Source organism: Pollachius pollachius, assembly GCF_949987615.1.
Source record: "Pollachius pollachius genome assembly, chromosome: 13".
NCBI classification, from domain to species: Eukaryota; Metazoa; Chordata; class Actinopteri; order Gadiformes; family Gadidae; genus Pollachius; species Pollachius pollachius.
In genome coordinates, this window is record NC_136946.1 from 5,187,849 (window position 1) to 5,205,020 (window position 17,172).

At 51.8% G+C, this 17,172-nt stretch overlaps 1 protein-coding gene across 2 annotated transcripts in view; it reads left to right on the plus strand.

Annotated features, from left to right (window-relative positions):
- Positions 1–16,555, plus strand: part of hivep1 (HIVEP zinc finger 1) — a 37,145-nt gene extending 20,590 nt beyond the window's left edge. For both annotated transcript variants that reach the window (XM_079749339.1, XM_079749338.1), the window contains exons 3-9: positions 1,186–1,239; positions 3,339–9,169; positions 9,308–9,441; positions 9,726–9,901; positions 11,122–11,223; positions 13,432–13,991; positions 14,824–16,555. In XM_079749339.1, the coding sequence (XP_079605465.1) occupies positions 1,186–1,239; positions 3,339–9,169; positions 9,308–9,441; positions 9,726–9,901; positions 11,122–11,223; positions 13,432–13,991; positions 14,824–15,927 (7,961 nt within the window). In that variant the 3' untranslated portion in view covers positions 15,928–16,555. The remainder of the gene's footprint in view (positions 1–1,185; positions 1,240–3,338; positions 9,170–9,307; positions 9,442–9,725; positions 9,902–11,121; positions 11,224–13,431; positions 13,992–14,823) is intronic.
- Positions 16,556–17,172: the final 617 nt, after the last annotated feature.

The window sequence follows — 17,172 nt, forward strand, 5'->3', positions numbered from 1 at the left end:
ATAGTATCTCCTCACTTGTCCCCCCCCTCATTTTTTTCTTCTTTCTCTTCCTTCTCCTCTTTCCTATCTTTCCTCTCCTCTCTCCTCCCTTTCAGCTTTCTTATCTTCCCTTCTCCCACTCCCTCTCTGTCCCTCTCCCTCTCTCTGACGTGTTTCACACGCAGCATCATGTCACATTGAACATGCTTACATAATTAAACTTACTCCTTCTCCCTCTCCCTCTCGCCTCCTTCACCTGCTCCCCGCGGGCGAACTAGAGAACATGTAAACATAGCATTAAACATAGTCAGGTGATCACGGCGGTAACGTGTGAACCATATGTGGAGGGGTTTTGTTGACCCGTTGGTGCTGGTTTATCGTGTAGCGTTTTGCGCATTAGAAGATGATGTCGTGGTTTGTGTGTGTGTTTGCGTGTGTGTGTGTGTGTGTGTGCGTGTGTGTGTGTGTGTGTGTGTGCGTGTGTTTGTGTGTGTGCGTGTGTGTGTGTGCGCATGCGGGTGGCCAATAAGATCCCAAGCAATAAGGAATGAATGAGTGAATGCGTTATTGATCTGTCAGCGTTCGCTTGTCCCGTCATATTTGTTAATTATGAGGAGATTGTGTCCTAATTCAAAGTATGCGTGTGTAGGCCTGTTAAGTCCCACTTTAATAATGACACACCATTGATCCTCTGTATATTGATCCATTGGGTTCGTCATACAATATTTCTTAATTAGGAAAGAAAATAAAGACCCACCCCAAACACACGCTTGTGGTGTTATTGTAATTGTGATGTTGACATACTTGTTTTGTAGTTCTTAGTGTACGTTTGTCTGTGTGTTTGTTTGTGTGTGTCTGTGCATGCACGTTTGTGTGTGTGTGTGTGTGTACAGTGCTCCGGTTAGTCTCCATGGCGCTCTGTCGCTTCCGTCCCTCCAGCAGCACAGAGGAGGAGGTGGTGGAGGAGGAGGAGGTCTGGTTCACATTAGCCCTTCCATCCCTCCCGAGTGGGAAGCATCTCCTGCTGCACTCAGCTGCTGAGAACACCCCTCCTATCCTCCTCCCCTCCTCCTCCCCTCCTCTCCTCCTCCCCTCCTCCCCTCCCCTCCTCTCCTCCTCCTGTCTGGCAGACGTCTGTCTCCTTCTCGTCCTCCTCCTCCAGTGCCGCCTTGTGACAACATGCCCTCCTGTGTTCTTGTGTTGCAGATAAAATCGAGGAGGCGCAGAAAGAACTCAAAGACCCGACTGGCTCACCCAACGGTAGGATCCTGTGTGTGTGTGTGTGTGTGTCGGTGTCGGTGTGTGTGTGTGTGTGTGTGTGTGTGTGTGTGTGTGTGTGTGTGCGTGTTTGTGCTGGTGCGTGTTTGTGCTCGTACCTGTGTGTCTGTGTGCTGGTTTGTGTGTGTGCTGTTACGTGTGTGTGTGTGCCTCTGTAAGTGTGTGTGTGTGTGGGTGTGTTTGTGTGGGTGTGTGTTTGTGTGTGTCAAAAGCATCAGGTTTTACGTTTCAAACAGGAACTATGGGGTCCAGGGTCTTTTCCCGCTGGGGCGTGTGGAGGGAATTCCTCCCGTTCCCATTCCTTTGTCGGGGATGTTCCGTGGTGTGTAACCTGAACTAGGGACCAGACGGGGAGGATCGGAAAAACATGAATGGGGACGAGTGAAACTGGAGGTTAATATTAACATGCAGCAGTCGGGGGCGGTAGATTTACTATTTGCGGAGGTAAAGACATACTACTTTATATAAAAAAAAGTAGAAATGCTAAAAACTAATTTGTTTGTGTAATTGCTCCATTATTTTGTCTACATCGTGACATTTGATGAATGCATTCATTTATTCAGAGCTTACTATTTATTAAGCAATTTTACTATACAGCAGGGAGATTCATTCAGACTCTGAATTTGTTTTCTGGCTGAACAGGAAATGAATCAATGTCAAATATGTGACATGTCTTCCTATGAATGCAAAACACTGTAGAAGATAACAAGTAAATAAAAAAAGCAGGCCATGCATGCAGAGGAAGGCGTAGCTTCCTTCTAATGGGATTTGTTGACCGAAATAAGACGGAAAGCCCGATAGAAATCCTTCTGTGAAAATACAGCCGCTGATGATGTCACGGAGGCTAATCTGTTTGACTGGTCGCCTCCTATCTATAGCTCTCTCATCCTGAGCTAAACACCTCATTTTAAAGTTTACTTAATGGAAAGAACGATTGAACATTTACAAAATAAGATTTTTTAATATAAAAAGAAGGCTGCATAATAATATCTTAAATATACAATTCATTGAATAAGTCGATATTAAGTAATTCATATGTTGCAATTTTGTTTTTGTGATCCACTTTTGCAGTTGCAAGTTATTTTTTGCTGTTTTTCCGTTGTGCAAAAAAGGGAATTAGTCATGCTTTATATTTTCACGTTGGTGTGTGCAGAACACGCTATTTGTAGAGCAGGAGGAGGTTTGAAAAGGCCTGCGGCCGCAATGCAGTAGGGGTGGTGGTGTGGGAGGCAGGTTATCTAATGTAAAGAGACTAGGTGCTCCTCAGTCTAATTCTGCCAGTGACCGGAGGAATCCTGACCTCCTCTTGGGAAATACCCAAACAAGCCAGGAAACTGTGACACGGGTTAGGTCACACGTCCTTAAAATAAAACCAGCTGAAACCAGCACTGCCGGTTTCAGTCAAGATGGTCATGTATTGCGTGCCACTCAAAGGTTTGGGTGTGCCCATTCGAACAACACTAGGTCTTTATGTTCGCCTCGCTGTGGACATGTGGGTTTTCCTTTAGCTTTTATGATCGTAAAAGCAAAAGTAATAGTATTATCTTCTCTGTCATAGTGAACCTATCGGTCTTGAAAAGCAGAAGGAAAATGTGTGAAAGGGAACCAGCATCTGGTATATCAGCAAAGTGCCAGGGGAAACACAACTTTATTTAAAAGTGAGCGTTTTGACATTGAACACAAGAGTTTGATTTCCGCATCTGGCTGAATTAATTTGGATTAACTTCAATCTTGTTTTCCAAGGTATAACGTTTTGCAGTGTTGAAGGCACCGCATTATTTTCATTGGTTGTGTAACCGCATTGCATTTATTTCATTGATTATATAAGGCCTCGGCAATAAAACCAAACAAGATTACTTCATTTGTTTATTGTACAGTTATGCAAGTGGCACCATGCAGTTAGTTTAGTAGAAACAAGAATGTATTTATTATTTATATATTCTTTTGTGTGGGTGTTTCTATCAAAACCACATGTGCTTTTTTTGAAAACAAAAAGGTTTTCTGCCAGCTTGCTTCCTTTTTTATTTTTTCATTCAGGAATAGAACTCACCTTCCTGTTTCCTCTCATTTGTTGTCCTCAGGGATATCTGGGAGCAGTCGAAGAAATGCCGACAACATCAAAGGCTTGAAGAGGAAGAAAATAGTGGCAGAGAACCAGCTGAAGAAGATCCCCAAGTCTCCCGTGAAGAAGCCCCTGCAGTCCAAGAAACCGGACCAGCCTCCAGGACCGCCCTCCGAGACACCAACCGTCTCCTGCCCTGCAGAACCGGAGAGCCCGTCCCAAGCCACCCCAAGGTCGCCTAGTGTCAACAGAGACCTCAAGTATGCCCAGCAAGTCCCATCAGCATCTCCTGCGGAAGGAACATCTTCCCCCGACCATGAAGAGCTGAAGCCGCCGGAAACATCCTCTTCGCGGCCGCCGCCACTGCCGCCGCCGTCGACGCCAGCGTCGACTTCGAGTCCCGGCAGAGAGGAACCTGCGGCTGCAGCCGAGGCTTCCCAGCCCGAGTGTAGCAGGAGCGGCGACAGCAGTGACCCCAACTTCGAGGGGGGGTCTTACAACTCAAACGCTCCCCTCGAAGTGTTACTCAAGGCCATGGAGCAGGACTTCAGCACCCTAGTGGAGAGGAAAGGCTCCTTCCCAGTCCAAGTCACTGGGAGACCAGCCCAGACTGTCCCTGTCCAGCCCAGAACTGACGTTAAGACAGTGCCAACAAGCGTCAACTTTGGTCTTCAGAACCAAGCTTCCCATGTGCAGACGTATTATTTTGACACACAAGGGAAGGTAATCGGCATCGCTTCTCCGATCGGGAGTAACGTGCCCACCTCGGGCCATGTGACCCAACTGCAGTCTACGCATCAAACCGCAGCCCACTTCCTAGCCTCCAGCAAGGAGAAACAGGGCTTGCAATTTAGCTTCCACACTGGTACCTCCAACGCCATCACCCACGCCCCCGTTCCTTCAGGGTGTAAGGCCATGCCGCAAAGCCAGCCCCCGGTGGTTCACACGTGCCAGTCCGTCACAGCCAGCGTTCCCAGCACAATCCAAGTCCCAGTGACGCCTTGCTGCAACCCGGTCCAAATGGCCACGGTGGTGAACTTAAATGCTGACCAGGCAGCTAAGGATCTGAAGCCAAAGAAGCAGGGGAAGTACGTGTGCGAGTACTGCAGTCGGGCGTGTGCCAAGCCCAGCGTGCTGCTCAAACACATCCGATCGCACACGGGCGAGAGACCGTACCCGTGCGACACGTGCGGCTTCTCGTTCAAGACCAAGAGCAACTTGTACAAGCACAGGAAGTCCCGCGCGCACGCTATCAAACTCGGACTCGTCGCCAGATCCGAATCCGGTGGAGGCAGCGGGTCGCTCTCCCAGGAATCGGACCGAGCAGACGGGACGCACTCGGAGGCCGAGGAGAGCGGGGACAGCGATGGAGAGAGTAGCACCGCGGACCAAGACCCTGACTCCTCCCAAAGCAGTATTACGGCGCTATCTGAAGCCAGCTTGTACAGCGCAGGAACCACACAAGCCGGCCTCTGTGGAGAGGGAGACCTATCTGGAAGTGTCACAGAGTTGGTCAAACCAGCCTCCGGTCACGGTGGCTATGAGCCAAAGGTGCCGGCAGCTCTTCCAAAGGTGGTTGTTTACCCGGTGAATGTCTCCCCTCTTAGGGCTGACAGCCCGAGGGTTACCGATCCAGCCCCAGAGCAAGCGGCAGCACAGCGGCAGAGAGAGTTCCAGACGGCCAATCATAGGTCCAGCCTCACCATTCTGTCTTCTTTGAAAGAGGTGGACTGCAGTAATGCCTCGCTGGACCGAGTGAGCGAGGACGAAGACCAGCACTGCAAGTCCCCTCTCTTCGGGGGCCACGCTCAGCTTCAGAGGCAACAGGCCACGGACTTCTCTCAGCAGCAGCAGGCCAAGTGCCTGCTCAGTCCACGCAGCTTAGGAAGCACAGACTCTGGCTACTTCTCACGCTCTGAAAGTGCAGACCAGGCGATGAGTCCACCGACTGCAATTGTAAAGATAACCCCTCCGGCGGAAACGGACGTCTCCAAGATCGCCGTTTCGAATGTCTCCCCTGTGGTAGCCACCGTGATGCACGTCCCAGAGGAGAAGAAACAACCCTCGGAGGGTCACATGATGCGACCGCCCCTGGAAAGCAAGGCACTCTCTTTAGAGGAGCGGATCTCAAAGTTGATATCGGACAACGAGGCGGTGGTGGATAACAAGCAGCTGGACAGCGTCAAACCGAGAAGGACTTCTCTCTCCAGGAGAGGAAGCATAGACTCTCCAAAGTCATACATATACAAAGACTCTTTTCAATTTGACCTTAATCCCATCGGAAGAAGGTCAAGTTCCAGCTCTGATATTACCAAATCTCCTTTCACCCCCACAGATAAATCAAAGCCAGTATTTCTTCTTTCTGTCCCTTCTCAATACCCGCCAATGGATTGCTTACCAATCACCAGGAGTAACTCCATGCCAACGACACCAGGAAACTCTGGACTTCCAATGAATGTTGCCCCACAGCCCTACCCCTTGCGATTCTGCCAGTCGTTTGATGACAAGATTGGTTCTTTGAACGATGATGTATTTTCCTCAGCCCCATCTACCCCCAACCCTGCTATTCATTCCCGCACTTTAGTTAGGCAAGTGGCCATCGAGGATTTCACCACACACGAAAAGCACAGTATCCCCACGGTTCGTTCGATGGACGAAGGCTACCACGGCTCCAATGTATCCACAGAGCTGATGCAACGAAGCAGGTCTTTCGAGCATGGTCAGGACAAGAGCAGAAGGCCCACGCAGACGAAGGGCACCATGTATGAGTGTGAGACTTGTCGGAATCGGTACAGAAAGCTCGAGAATTTTGAAAATCACAAGAAGTTCTACTGCTCTGAGCTTCATGGTCCGAAAAACAAGCCAGTCATCATTAAAGAAAGTGATCCAGATGTCTTCCAGGTCACCGTGGTGCAGACCCCCGTCCAGAGGGTATCAGGACTTCCAGGTGTTCTGGACCAGCAGACCTCGATTAGAAAGAGAAGGAAAATGAAGAGCGTCGGAGACGACGACGACCAATCACCGACAGACGTTATTCCTCCGTGTTCTGTCAGCTTCGATTCGTGCCAGTTGACTTCTGCCGTGGCCAGCCAGACGTTTTCTCATTCTCGCTCGGTCGCAGTGGACATACCGCCCAAAGGCCACCAAGCACAACTACCTCCGATCCAGCTCGTAGCAAGAGGTATAGACCCCTCTGACTCCAGGTTGTCACCAATCCGAGAGGCCCAGATCAGCACTTCTGCTAAAGAGAGAGGAGACCTGCAGAGACAAGGCAGTGGAACCTCGGTCATCAGACACACCAACTCACTGAGTCGACCGAATTCATTCGAGACATCCGAATCGTTTGACAGGACAGGATCACCTGTTGACGTCAAACATGTCCAAAGCAAGACCAAACCAGAAGCAGAGAATGTGTCAGTTGAAGGCTACCAGGAAAAAATGTCAAAGAGTGTTGACTATGGAAAACAGGGACAAAACAGTGCTGACGGCCCCGTAACTGTTTCCGTCGAGAGCACTACCCCTGTGCACCAGTCTCGCCTGGTCCGTCAAAACAACATCCAGGTGCCGGAGATCCTTGTCACAGAGGAGCCTGACCGAGAACACGACACGCAGACCACTGAGCCGACGGAAAAGCCAGCAGAATCCTTCAACTGGCCCCCGAGAAGTGAAAGCCTATCCAAGGTACCAGCGGAAAAACTCCCACCTAAAAAGAAGCGAATTCGGCTGGCTCAGATGGAGCAGTCTTCAGGAGAATCCAGTTATGAGTCCAGCCTTTCCAGGAGCCTCAGCAGGGACAGCAGTCTCTCACGCTGCTCCAGTATCTCAGCCTCTTTCGACAGAGAAGAAGCCGCCAGATCTGAAAGCCCTTCCCGGGGCGAGTGCGTCACTGTTGTCCAAGAACCACCTGGGCTATCAGCAGCCTTCAACACCCTAGGGGTGCCTGGTGTCATGAGGCGGGCTGCCTCCGAACAGATCAGTTGTACTCAGCCCTCGGTGGAGATCTCATGCGACTACCGTAGCAAGTCCTTTGATTGTGCCAATGTGTCTCCCAGGAGGTCCTTGTCTCCAGCCGCAAGATGTATACAAGGCGCTCAGGTTCCCCAGGTGCCACTGATTGAAAGGCGGAGAGGCCCGCTGGTTCGGCAGATGTCTTTAAAGATCAATCCAGAGATTCCGCAACATCAAAGGAAGATGATTATCCCGCTGGAGAAGTTGGCTTTATCAAACACTAAACCTCTCATTCAACACAGAGCTCCAGATGCTAATATTGTCAACAAAGGTCATATTGCCCAACCCTTATTTGTTGATACACCCATAACAATTACTGAGAAAATGGTGCAAAGTATTAATTTGGGTAGCCCGACTCAGCAGCCTCAGATATATGGCCTTCCCCACCCTTGGCATCAAACATCCAGGGTTCAAGCATGCCAAAAGTTACCACCTCCTCCGAGTCAGATTGTGGTAAGTCGTGAGAGTACCTTACCTCAACCGTCTGAATCCGAGGAAAGGAAAAGCTTGGTGCCCAGGTACCAAATGCAGTGTTCTGCTCAGAAAGCATGCCAAACATTTTCATTTTCAAGCACGCAGGGAAATCAGTTGACAATGCCTATTTTAACGATACCACTCTCCAATCCGAACTTGAGTGTTTCAAAGTCTTCAGAGGTACTACAGAATGTCTATATGGCTCAGCATAAGCATCTCGGTCCTGAGATCAAGACACAGCAGGTCGTGCTACCCGGAGGACCGCAAAGGAACTCGTTCAGCCAGAGCCAACCAGTTGCTACTCCATTGCCACAGATCCTGATAACCCACGAACAAATGAACCCTGTCTCTTCTTTAGCCAAGCGAAACAGCCATCCATCTGTTCAGAGCGTTGACAATGACTTCCACACGACGCCCATCGTCAACAGGGATCGGGCGCAAACGCAGACGGTCAGCAGCTCCCAGATCCCCCGTCCCGTTGAGAAGCCAACCTCTCTCGGCTCCCTACACTGCACACAGAAGCTGGCCTCGGTGACACTGTGCCCTCAGCAGGAACCCACCGCCTCCAGCAAGCGAATGCTCTCCCCCGCCAACAGCCTGGACATCTACATGGAGAAGCACCAGAAGCGGGCAAAGGACGAACACGGCGTCGCCTGCCTCACCGACGGACGCTCGGTCAACTACCTTAACTCCAAGGTGGCCGACGTCACGCGACAGAGGAAGCTGACGCTCGTCCGGCAGGTGTGCACCACGGAGCCCGCGGACAGCCCCATCGAGACGGAGGCCCCGCCCCTGCCCGAAGGTAAAGTGGCGAAGGACTCTGAGGCCACCGACGACTGCAAACCCATGTCGCCGGACAGCACCGCGCCGGACAAGGACACGACCGTTGTTCCTCGGGATGCCACTAGTGCGTTCAGTCAGACCACCTCCATCACCAGCAGTAACCTGTTGAAGCCCCAGGACAAGAGCGAGGAACAGAGGTGGACCCCGGCCAAGTCCCCCATCAGACCGTCCAGCTTCCACGGCAGCCAGGTGAAGCTGACCTCGTCGGCCTCCCCGGGCAACAGCAAGGACAGCCACCGCCTGTCCTTCCCCAGCCTGAAGACGGCCACCACCTTCACCTGGTGCTTCCTGATGAAGAGAAAGCCCCTCCACGTGCCCCAGACTGACCTGAAGACCTCCGCCTACGCTGCCTGGATGATCAGCCCCAAGAACCCCAACCCCCTGGGCCTGCCCACCAAGGTGGTCATGTCCCTGTTCGACTCCAAGCAGTGCTCCAAGAAGATGCTCTACACTTCGGCGATAAAGACCAGTGGAAAGTCTGACATCGTGTCCTACTCGAGCCAGCTGAAGGACGTCACGTCCATGGTAAGGAAACAAACGTTGTTTAGTCATTGTTACATGCTGGTAAATGGACGGCTATTGAGGCAAAAAGCATTGAGGATTGTGTGGGTTTAAATATGTAAATACGCGGCAGGGTTTACTCCAAACTGTTTTGATGTGTAGCTGCTGTTGTCCCAGAAGACGAAGGCAGTGGAAAATGTGAGCAAGCCCCCGCCGGAGACCCAGGCCGGGGGAGAGGCGGAGAAGGAAATGGCAGCTAAAACCGAACCGAGAAGGGTTAAGATATTTGACGGCGGGTAAGAAAACAGACTCATACAATTCATTCATTGGTTTAATGCGATTTATTTAAGATGCAAATAAAGTAATTTTCAAATTGGGTTATTCCATGATTGCTTTGTCGGTTTAACTGTCGATGTAGAACTCCAACCAAATTGCATATTTACCCCTTTGACAAATAAGCAAATGTAACACTTTTTTATGACAGACCATAAAAAATAAAGTCAGGTGTACATGGTTGCTATATTATTTGAAATCCATCGCTAATTTTCCTCCCCCCCCCGCCGCCCATGTCCTCCCGCAGGTACAAGTCCAACGAAGAGTACGTGTACGTGCGCGGCCGCGGCCGGGGGAAGTACATCTGCGAAGAGTGTGGGATCCGCTGCAAGAAGCCCAGCATGCTGCGCAAGCACATCCGCACGCACTCGGACGTGCGGCCGTACCACTGCATCCACTGCAACTTCTCCTTCAAGACCAAAGGTGAGGGCTGACATGGCTTTATCTAGTGATGCTGTTTGTTTTAATGTGTTGTTTAACCTCACCAAGCCATGCCAGGCTCACATGCTGTGTTTGGTTCAGCTATTCACCCTTCCCTCCAGGTGTGTGTGTGCGTGCGTGCGTGCGTGCCTCTCAGGTGAAGAACTATTAGTCTTAATCGACTATTTTCCGATTTGTTATTTGAATTAAATTTTAGCACACTTTTATCCAAAGTGAATCAGTGAAGTTAGATACATGTCATTAAGGAGCAGGTAGGGGGTCTGACATATTGATGAAAGGACCCTTTGATCTATGGCCATTACACAATCCTGCCCCAAATTGAGTGTTAATGATGATGATCATTTGGAATCCTATTGAAAACACGAATATCTCAGAACATCGGACTTCAATGTTCCATTTGTGTGTTCCGAACTCCAAACGAGCAAGTGGAGTTTCAACACAGACCTGTGCCTTCGAACGTGGCTACAAACAAACGAGGGAGTCGTTCACAACATTAGTTTTGCAATCCAAACTATCGGTGACTCATATGTTCCTGCATGACGAATCCAATGTATTATGGATATGGTATGCACAACCTAAAGATAGATTTAACTCTTCACATTCATTCCAGTAGAAAAAGAAGCCTTTTCACTGTTGCGGCTGTGTTTCTTCCCCTACCTACAGCTCTGTTCGATTCTCCATCCCACCGCCCGAGCAGCTATGATTCACCGCTCCTTGTTGAACTTCCTTCCCACGCGGCGCTGCAAAAGCGCCACAGCCCACGTTCCTTTCAAAAATGTCTTCACCGGATACTTGCACATTGCACACCGCCTGCCTGCCGAGAGACAGAGACAGAGAGAGGAGGAGAACGGTCTCTTATATAAATCCACTTTCTGCATCCGTTAGGTCTCCGCCCACTTAAAAGGCCGAGTTGGATGAAACTATGCAGGCTTTTTTAAACATGTTGATACCCTTTCCCCCCCCCTGTACCACCCCGATGCCTCGCTCATCACACCCCGACCGTTAACCGGACCACTTACACCCTGAACCCTCAAACTGAACCGACTCTAACAAACTCTTAACACGCCGGACATTTTTGCATATAGATGAGCAAAAAAAAATAAAAGGTCAAAAAAAGAAAAAGGGATGATAGTTCAGCCGAACAATACAAACTTGTCGATAGCTTGCTTGATTTAACACCCTCTTCTTCACTCTTCTTCCAGGGAACCTGACCAAGCACATGAAGTCCAAAGCCCACAGCAAGAAGTGCCTCGAGATCGGGGTGCCGGTGGGCCTCATCGACGACCAGGACGCAGAGGACTCGGGTACGTTGGCCCACAGCCTCTTCCTTGTCGGCCCAGGAGGTAGAGCGTGCCGGCTGGCGATCGGAAGGTTGCTAGTTCAATCCCCGGCTCCTCCTGGCTTGGTGTCGAGGTGTCCCTGAGCGAGACACGAAACCCTAACTGCTCCGGCCTACAATGAGATGTGTGAATGGGTGAATGTCTGTCTGTCAGTAACTGTGAAGCGCTTTGAGTGGCCACCGGTTAGGAAAGGCGCGATATAAATGCAGAACATTCACGAATCCTTCCTGAGGCTGACACCAAAACGTGGTTGCTCATTCTTCTGCGTTGTGTTGTGCAAATCGAACTGGTCATCAGCAACACAAAAACAGTCCTAAAGTCTTCTGCCGTCGGGTTGCTAACAAGACTTTAGACGATGTGTGTGTGCGGCATGTGAGAGTTTACCCGACATTTCCACCCCGTAGAGAGGAACACCAGGAGCTTCGTTAAACAGCCCGCCGTTAATGAGCCCAGGAATGGACCCGGGCTCGCTCGCAGATCAATAGCTCTGCCAGCGTCTAATTAGAGATTCTAAATCAGGCCTCCCTTCCCCGTTAACTCAGCACACATGTGGGCGACGCGCTGCGTTTAGAAACAGGAAATTGCTGCGTCTAAATTTAGCAGCGCGAGAGAGGGAGAGAGAGACGGAGAGAGAGAGAGATTGAAAGAGGGAGCGAGGGCGAGATGGAGAGAGAGAGAGGGATTGAAAGAGGGAGCAAGGGAGAGAGAGAGAGAGAGATTGAAAGAGGGAGCGATGGAGAGAGATGGAGAGAGAGGGAGAGATGGAGAGAAAGAGAGAGGCTGAGAGATGATTGATGGAGAGAGAGGGGAAAGCCTTAAAGCTGATGCTAGACTCTAGCAACGTATTGTTTTCTATTCTCTGGCTGTGATCGGGCTGGAGGGAGATGGGGTTGTGGGGGGGGGGGGGGGGTGACAGTGCCAGAGCAGAACTCCTGAAACGCCACATTATGTCACTTAATAGTACCCCTCAGGGAGGGGGGTGGGGGGCTCTCTTCCTCTTCCTCATCCTCGTCGTCTGTGGGAAACATGATTGGAATGAGGAGGGGTTCAGTGCTACCCAGAGGCTTGTTTACTCACCCAAACTGGGTACTAGATGGCCGTTGAGAAAACGTTTTTATTTACCAAACCATTGAAGACTAATGAGCTTTTAGTACCCGATTCGGCAGCATTGAAGATGCACAGGGCATTATTTCACTTTTATTAACCAAATCGGCTTAGATTGAATACATATGCAGGTCATTAATGAGCAGGTGGGGACTAGGGCTTCTTGCTTAAGGAGGATGGCTCACAGGTAGAATCTGGCCATTCAGGGTTCGAACCCAAAACCTTTTAGCTGGGAGTTGACCCAGCCTAAACACCAGTGTTTATCAACCTGTGGTAAGGATACCACCGGTGGTACACGAGGGAATTACAGGTGGTGCATTGGATTTGATTTGATTAAAATGGTTGAAAAATAGATCAAATATATAGATTGTTCACTAAATAAAGTATCACGGCTTGTAAGTAATTAACACGCGCAAAGCATTGACCAATCGCAACAGAGTGGGCGTGCACTACTGACCAATCACAGCAGGCGGGGCTTCTCGGGAGGGGGGCCTTAAAGCGACATGAAACAAAACCAAAAGTTTTTGAAAGATGCTGAAATTGGTTTTGCAGTGTTGCAGGGTTTTGCGTGAGAATAATAAGGGTTAGATAAACATACAGGCATGTAACCCTATTCAAATCGAACCCCCAAATGAAATTATTAACCCTAAAAAGCATGAGATGGGATCTTTAAAGGTTGGATCAGCGATTCTAGGCCAAAACATAAATGTTCACATTCATCTGATCTGTCCTCACGATCCGCTAGCTGCCCGGCCCATAAGCAGGCCGTCAAAAAAAACAACTCATCTCTGTAGGCAGCCTATGCTCCGAGGTCGCACACAAAAACAAAATGGTACTACCAACCACCCAAAACCAAAATAAACAGTATTCCGACCGATCACCGACAAGGGGGTGGGTGTTGTGGCGTTTTGCTCTGCCGTTCATGATCGTTTACACTGGATGCACGGAACACGGAGGGGAGGGGAGGGGCGGGCTGGCTCTGTCGGTTTGGGATCGCGCTTCAAACGCCCGACAGCCACCCGACATGGCCGGTGCAACCTTCAAGAACGTTCTCTCCCGTTCCTCCAGCGGGCGACCGCGGCCACGCCGGCAGCTCGGACCGCCAGGACTCGGACGCCGACGACTCGGACGGCGCCGACGACGAGGACAACGACGAGGAGGAGGAGGAGGAGGAGGAGGAGGAGTCGGGCCTGTCCACCAACCCCTCGGTCAGCGCCAGCCCCCAGCACCTCCCCCCGGGGCCGGCCGAGATCCCCCCCAGCGCCCTGCTGGCCCAGATGTCCATCAGCTCCATGCGCTTCCCCGCCCCCAACGCCGCCGCCGGCCCCCCGCCCTCAGTCCCGGACCCCCCCGTCGCGGACTGCTACTCCGAGTCGTCGGTGGCCATGATGAGTCCCGTCTCGCTGTACAAGCAGATGTCCGTCTCGGGGTCCTGCTCCAGCCCGGGCCCCTTCCCCCTGTCCCCGCCGGCCCTGGGGGGGCCCCTGGGGGACCACCACGCGTCGGACACGGACTCGGTCCACATGATGAGCCCCGTGTCGCCCTGCCGGCAGATGTCCGTCGACTACCCCGACTTCGAGGTGCCGCCCAGCCCGCCGGTGCCCAGCAAGGGGTCCAAGCTCAGCCAGGTGAGACCCCCTGTCTGTCTGTCTGTCTGTCTGTCTGTCTGTCTGTCTGTCTGTCTGTCTGTCTGTCTGTCTGTCTGTCTGTCTGTCTGTCTGCCCCTGTCTGTCTGTCCTTCTGTCTCTCTCTCTCTCTCTCTCTCTCTCTCTCTCTCTCTCTCTCCCCTTCTCCCCTTCTGTCTGTCTGTCTGTCTGTCTGTCTGTCTGTCCATCTGTCGGTCTGTCGGTCTGCCCCTGTCTGTCTGTCCGTCTGTCTCTCTCTCTCTCTCTCCCCTTCTCCCCTTCTCTTTGTCTGTCCGTCCGTCCGTCCGTCCCTGCTTCCTCTCACCTTAGTCTCACATTTACATTGAGGGCATTCAGCAGACGCTTTTATCCAAAGCGACTTATAATCACAAAACGTACAAAAAAAACACACAAAAATCGTTCTCCTTTTCAAAAGGAAGAGAAACAATATATATCGTCGTCGGTACGGCAAAGCAAGTGCCAAGCGCCAACAATCGCTAGGTTCACACGCCAGGCACCACTGCGACAGTACACCGAGGAGGCTTGTAGGTCGCGGGTCCAGCCGTCCTCCATCCGGGCGGACGCGCCCGACTGGGATGCCACAAAACGGGGGGATTTTGAAACGGCTTCTGTAATGGCTGACAGTTACCCGAGCAGCTACCCATCATTATATCTCGACGTGTCGGACTCGCTAAGCAGTGTCGATTAAGGCATTATTAGTGTCTGTTATTATTCTGATATTTATTGTTGTTATTGGGATAATCTTATAAAATAAGACTACCCCATTTTTCTTAAGCTAACAGGGTTAATATTCCCGACTTCTCCTCCTCATCAGGAGGCTTCGCCGGCGCCCGTCACCGCGGCGACCCCCAGCGAGCCGGGCTTCCCGGTGGACCGCGGCACCCAGACGTCGTCCTTCCCGCCGGGGGGCCCCATGCACTTCCCCCTGCGCGGCCTGGCCCCGCCGGCGGGGCCAGGCCGCGCAGGGGGAAGTGCATGGGGCCCCCCGGCGGGGCCGGAGCACCACCTGTTCAGCCACCTGCCCCTGCATTCCCGGCAGCCCCCCCGCTCCCCCTGCGGCGTGGTCCCGGTGGGAGGCCTGCAGCTGCTCTCCGGCGGCCTGGCCGGATACTCCACCTTCTTCCCCATCCAGGCGGGCCCCGTGCAGCTCACCATCCCGGGGGTCAGCGTCATCCACCGGACCACCAGCCCACTGCCCGCCGCGCTCTGCTCCCCGCCGCGCCGGGAGGACGGCCCCCCCCCGGTGGGGCGGGACCCCGCCGGCGGCGGTGTGCCCTGCTTCCCCCTGGGCCAGGTGGCCGGTCTCCTGGGGGTCGGGCAGGGCGCCGGTCAGGGGCTGACGCTCAACGCCACGCTGGGGCTGCAGGTGGTGGCCGCCGGCCCCCCGGGGCCCCAGAGCGCCACGGGGCCCCAGAGCCACCTGCCCGGCCTGCAGATCCTCAACATCTCGCTGCCCGCCCTGATCCCCTCGCTCAGCCCGCTGTCCGCCCTCAGCCCGCCGCCGCCGCCGCCGCCGCCGCCGCCGCCGCCGCCGCTGTCCGAGGCACCGGCGCCCGCCGCCTCGCCTTCGCCTTTGCCGGGCGCCGCCTCCTCGCCGCCTGCCCCGCCGTCGCTTGGCAACCCCGCCGCCGCGGCGACGACCGCGCCCGCCGTCCCGCCGAGGGCGGGGAGCGAGACGGACCTCAGAACGCTGGCGCCTGAGAACCAGAGCGCTCGCTGGCCGGCGGGGGCGCGCCCGCCGTCGTCGCACCGGACGGCGGGCGCGGCGGACACTTCCGGGGCGTCGCCAGCAGGGGGGGCGACTCCTCCCAGGCCTACCCCACAACCGCAGCTCTCCAGGCACAAGATGGCGGACATCTACGACGATGAGGATGACGCGTCTAGCGATGACGAAGGCCGGCTGGTCATCGCCACCTGAGACAGGAAGGCAACAACGACAACAAAACGACACAACCCCAGTTGGAAAGCTATTCTTTTGTCTTCTCTTCTTTTTTTTTTATGCTTGTCACTTTGTAAGACCGAGAACACTTATTCAGGGCGGTGTGTTTTTGCCGCCTTTGGAAGCACAGATCCTGACATTCATTTAGTACGTGCAATCATACGACGACTATTGTTCGATTTAACAAAATAATGACCAATCGTTTTTACTTTACTTTAAGTCGCCCTCCAGACTCTTTTTCTTTTTTGTACATGTTGTATAGACAATTGTGCCTTTTGGAAGTTCCTTGTCGCGGAAACCTGTACATAAAAACCTTATGAATTCAGTTGTAATGTTGTGTTTATTCGAGACACTTTAAGTAGACCCAGAGGACAAAATGGAGGATATAAGATTTATTTTGGAAAGACTTTGTCATTCGTAACTATGAACAATTATAAATGTTAACTGGTACATGTACATTTCTATGGATTTTTTGGGGCAATGTTACTGTGTACAAATGTTGTGTTGAGCTATTTATTATATTCCATCTAGTGCCCATGATTGATTCATAAGTCCATTGTCATGTGCAATATGGTAGCTTTACATTGCGGTATCAATATTATCAAATGTATCAGTAAAACTTTGTTTACAAACACTCAAGTGATGCCGTATTTTCTTTATTTCACCAATTATTTCTACAGTGCGCGTTAGAAGCACACACTCACACTGCGTGTTAGCAACACACACTGCACATAAGTAGCACACACATACTGCCAATAATAACACACACACACACACACACAATGCAAGTAAGTAAGACAAACACACTGCACGTTAGTTACAAACACACACACACGTTAGTAGAACAAACACAAAAACACACGTACTACCAATAATAACACACACTGCACGTTAGTTACAAACACACACATACACTGCACGTTAGTATAACAAACACAAACACACGTACTACCAATAATAACACACACTGCACGTGTGTGTTACTAACTGCACGTTAGTAACAAACACCACCACACACACACTGCCGTGGTGCATGGTGCCCTGCTCACTTTGAGAACTCCGTGTGTAGCCATGGTAACGCAGCCTGTGCGGCAATAAATCTGTTCAGTCACAACTTCTTTTGACACAAATGGCTCCTAAAATAAACCATTTACGGCCACCATATTTTTCTTTAGGGCCACCGATGTCCTGGGGTTTAGTAAGCTTTCCTCGATTTACTTGAAA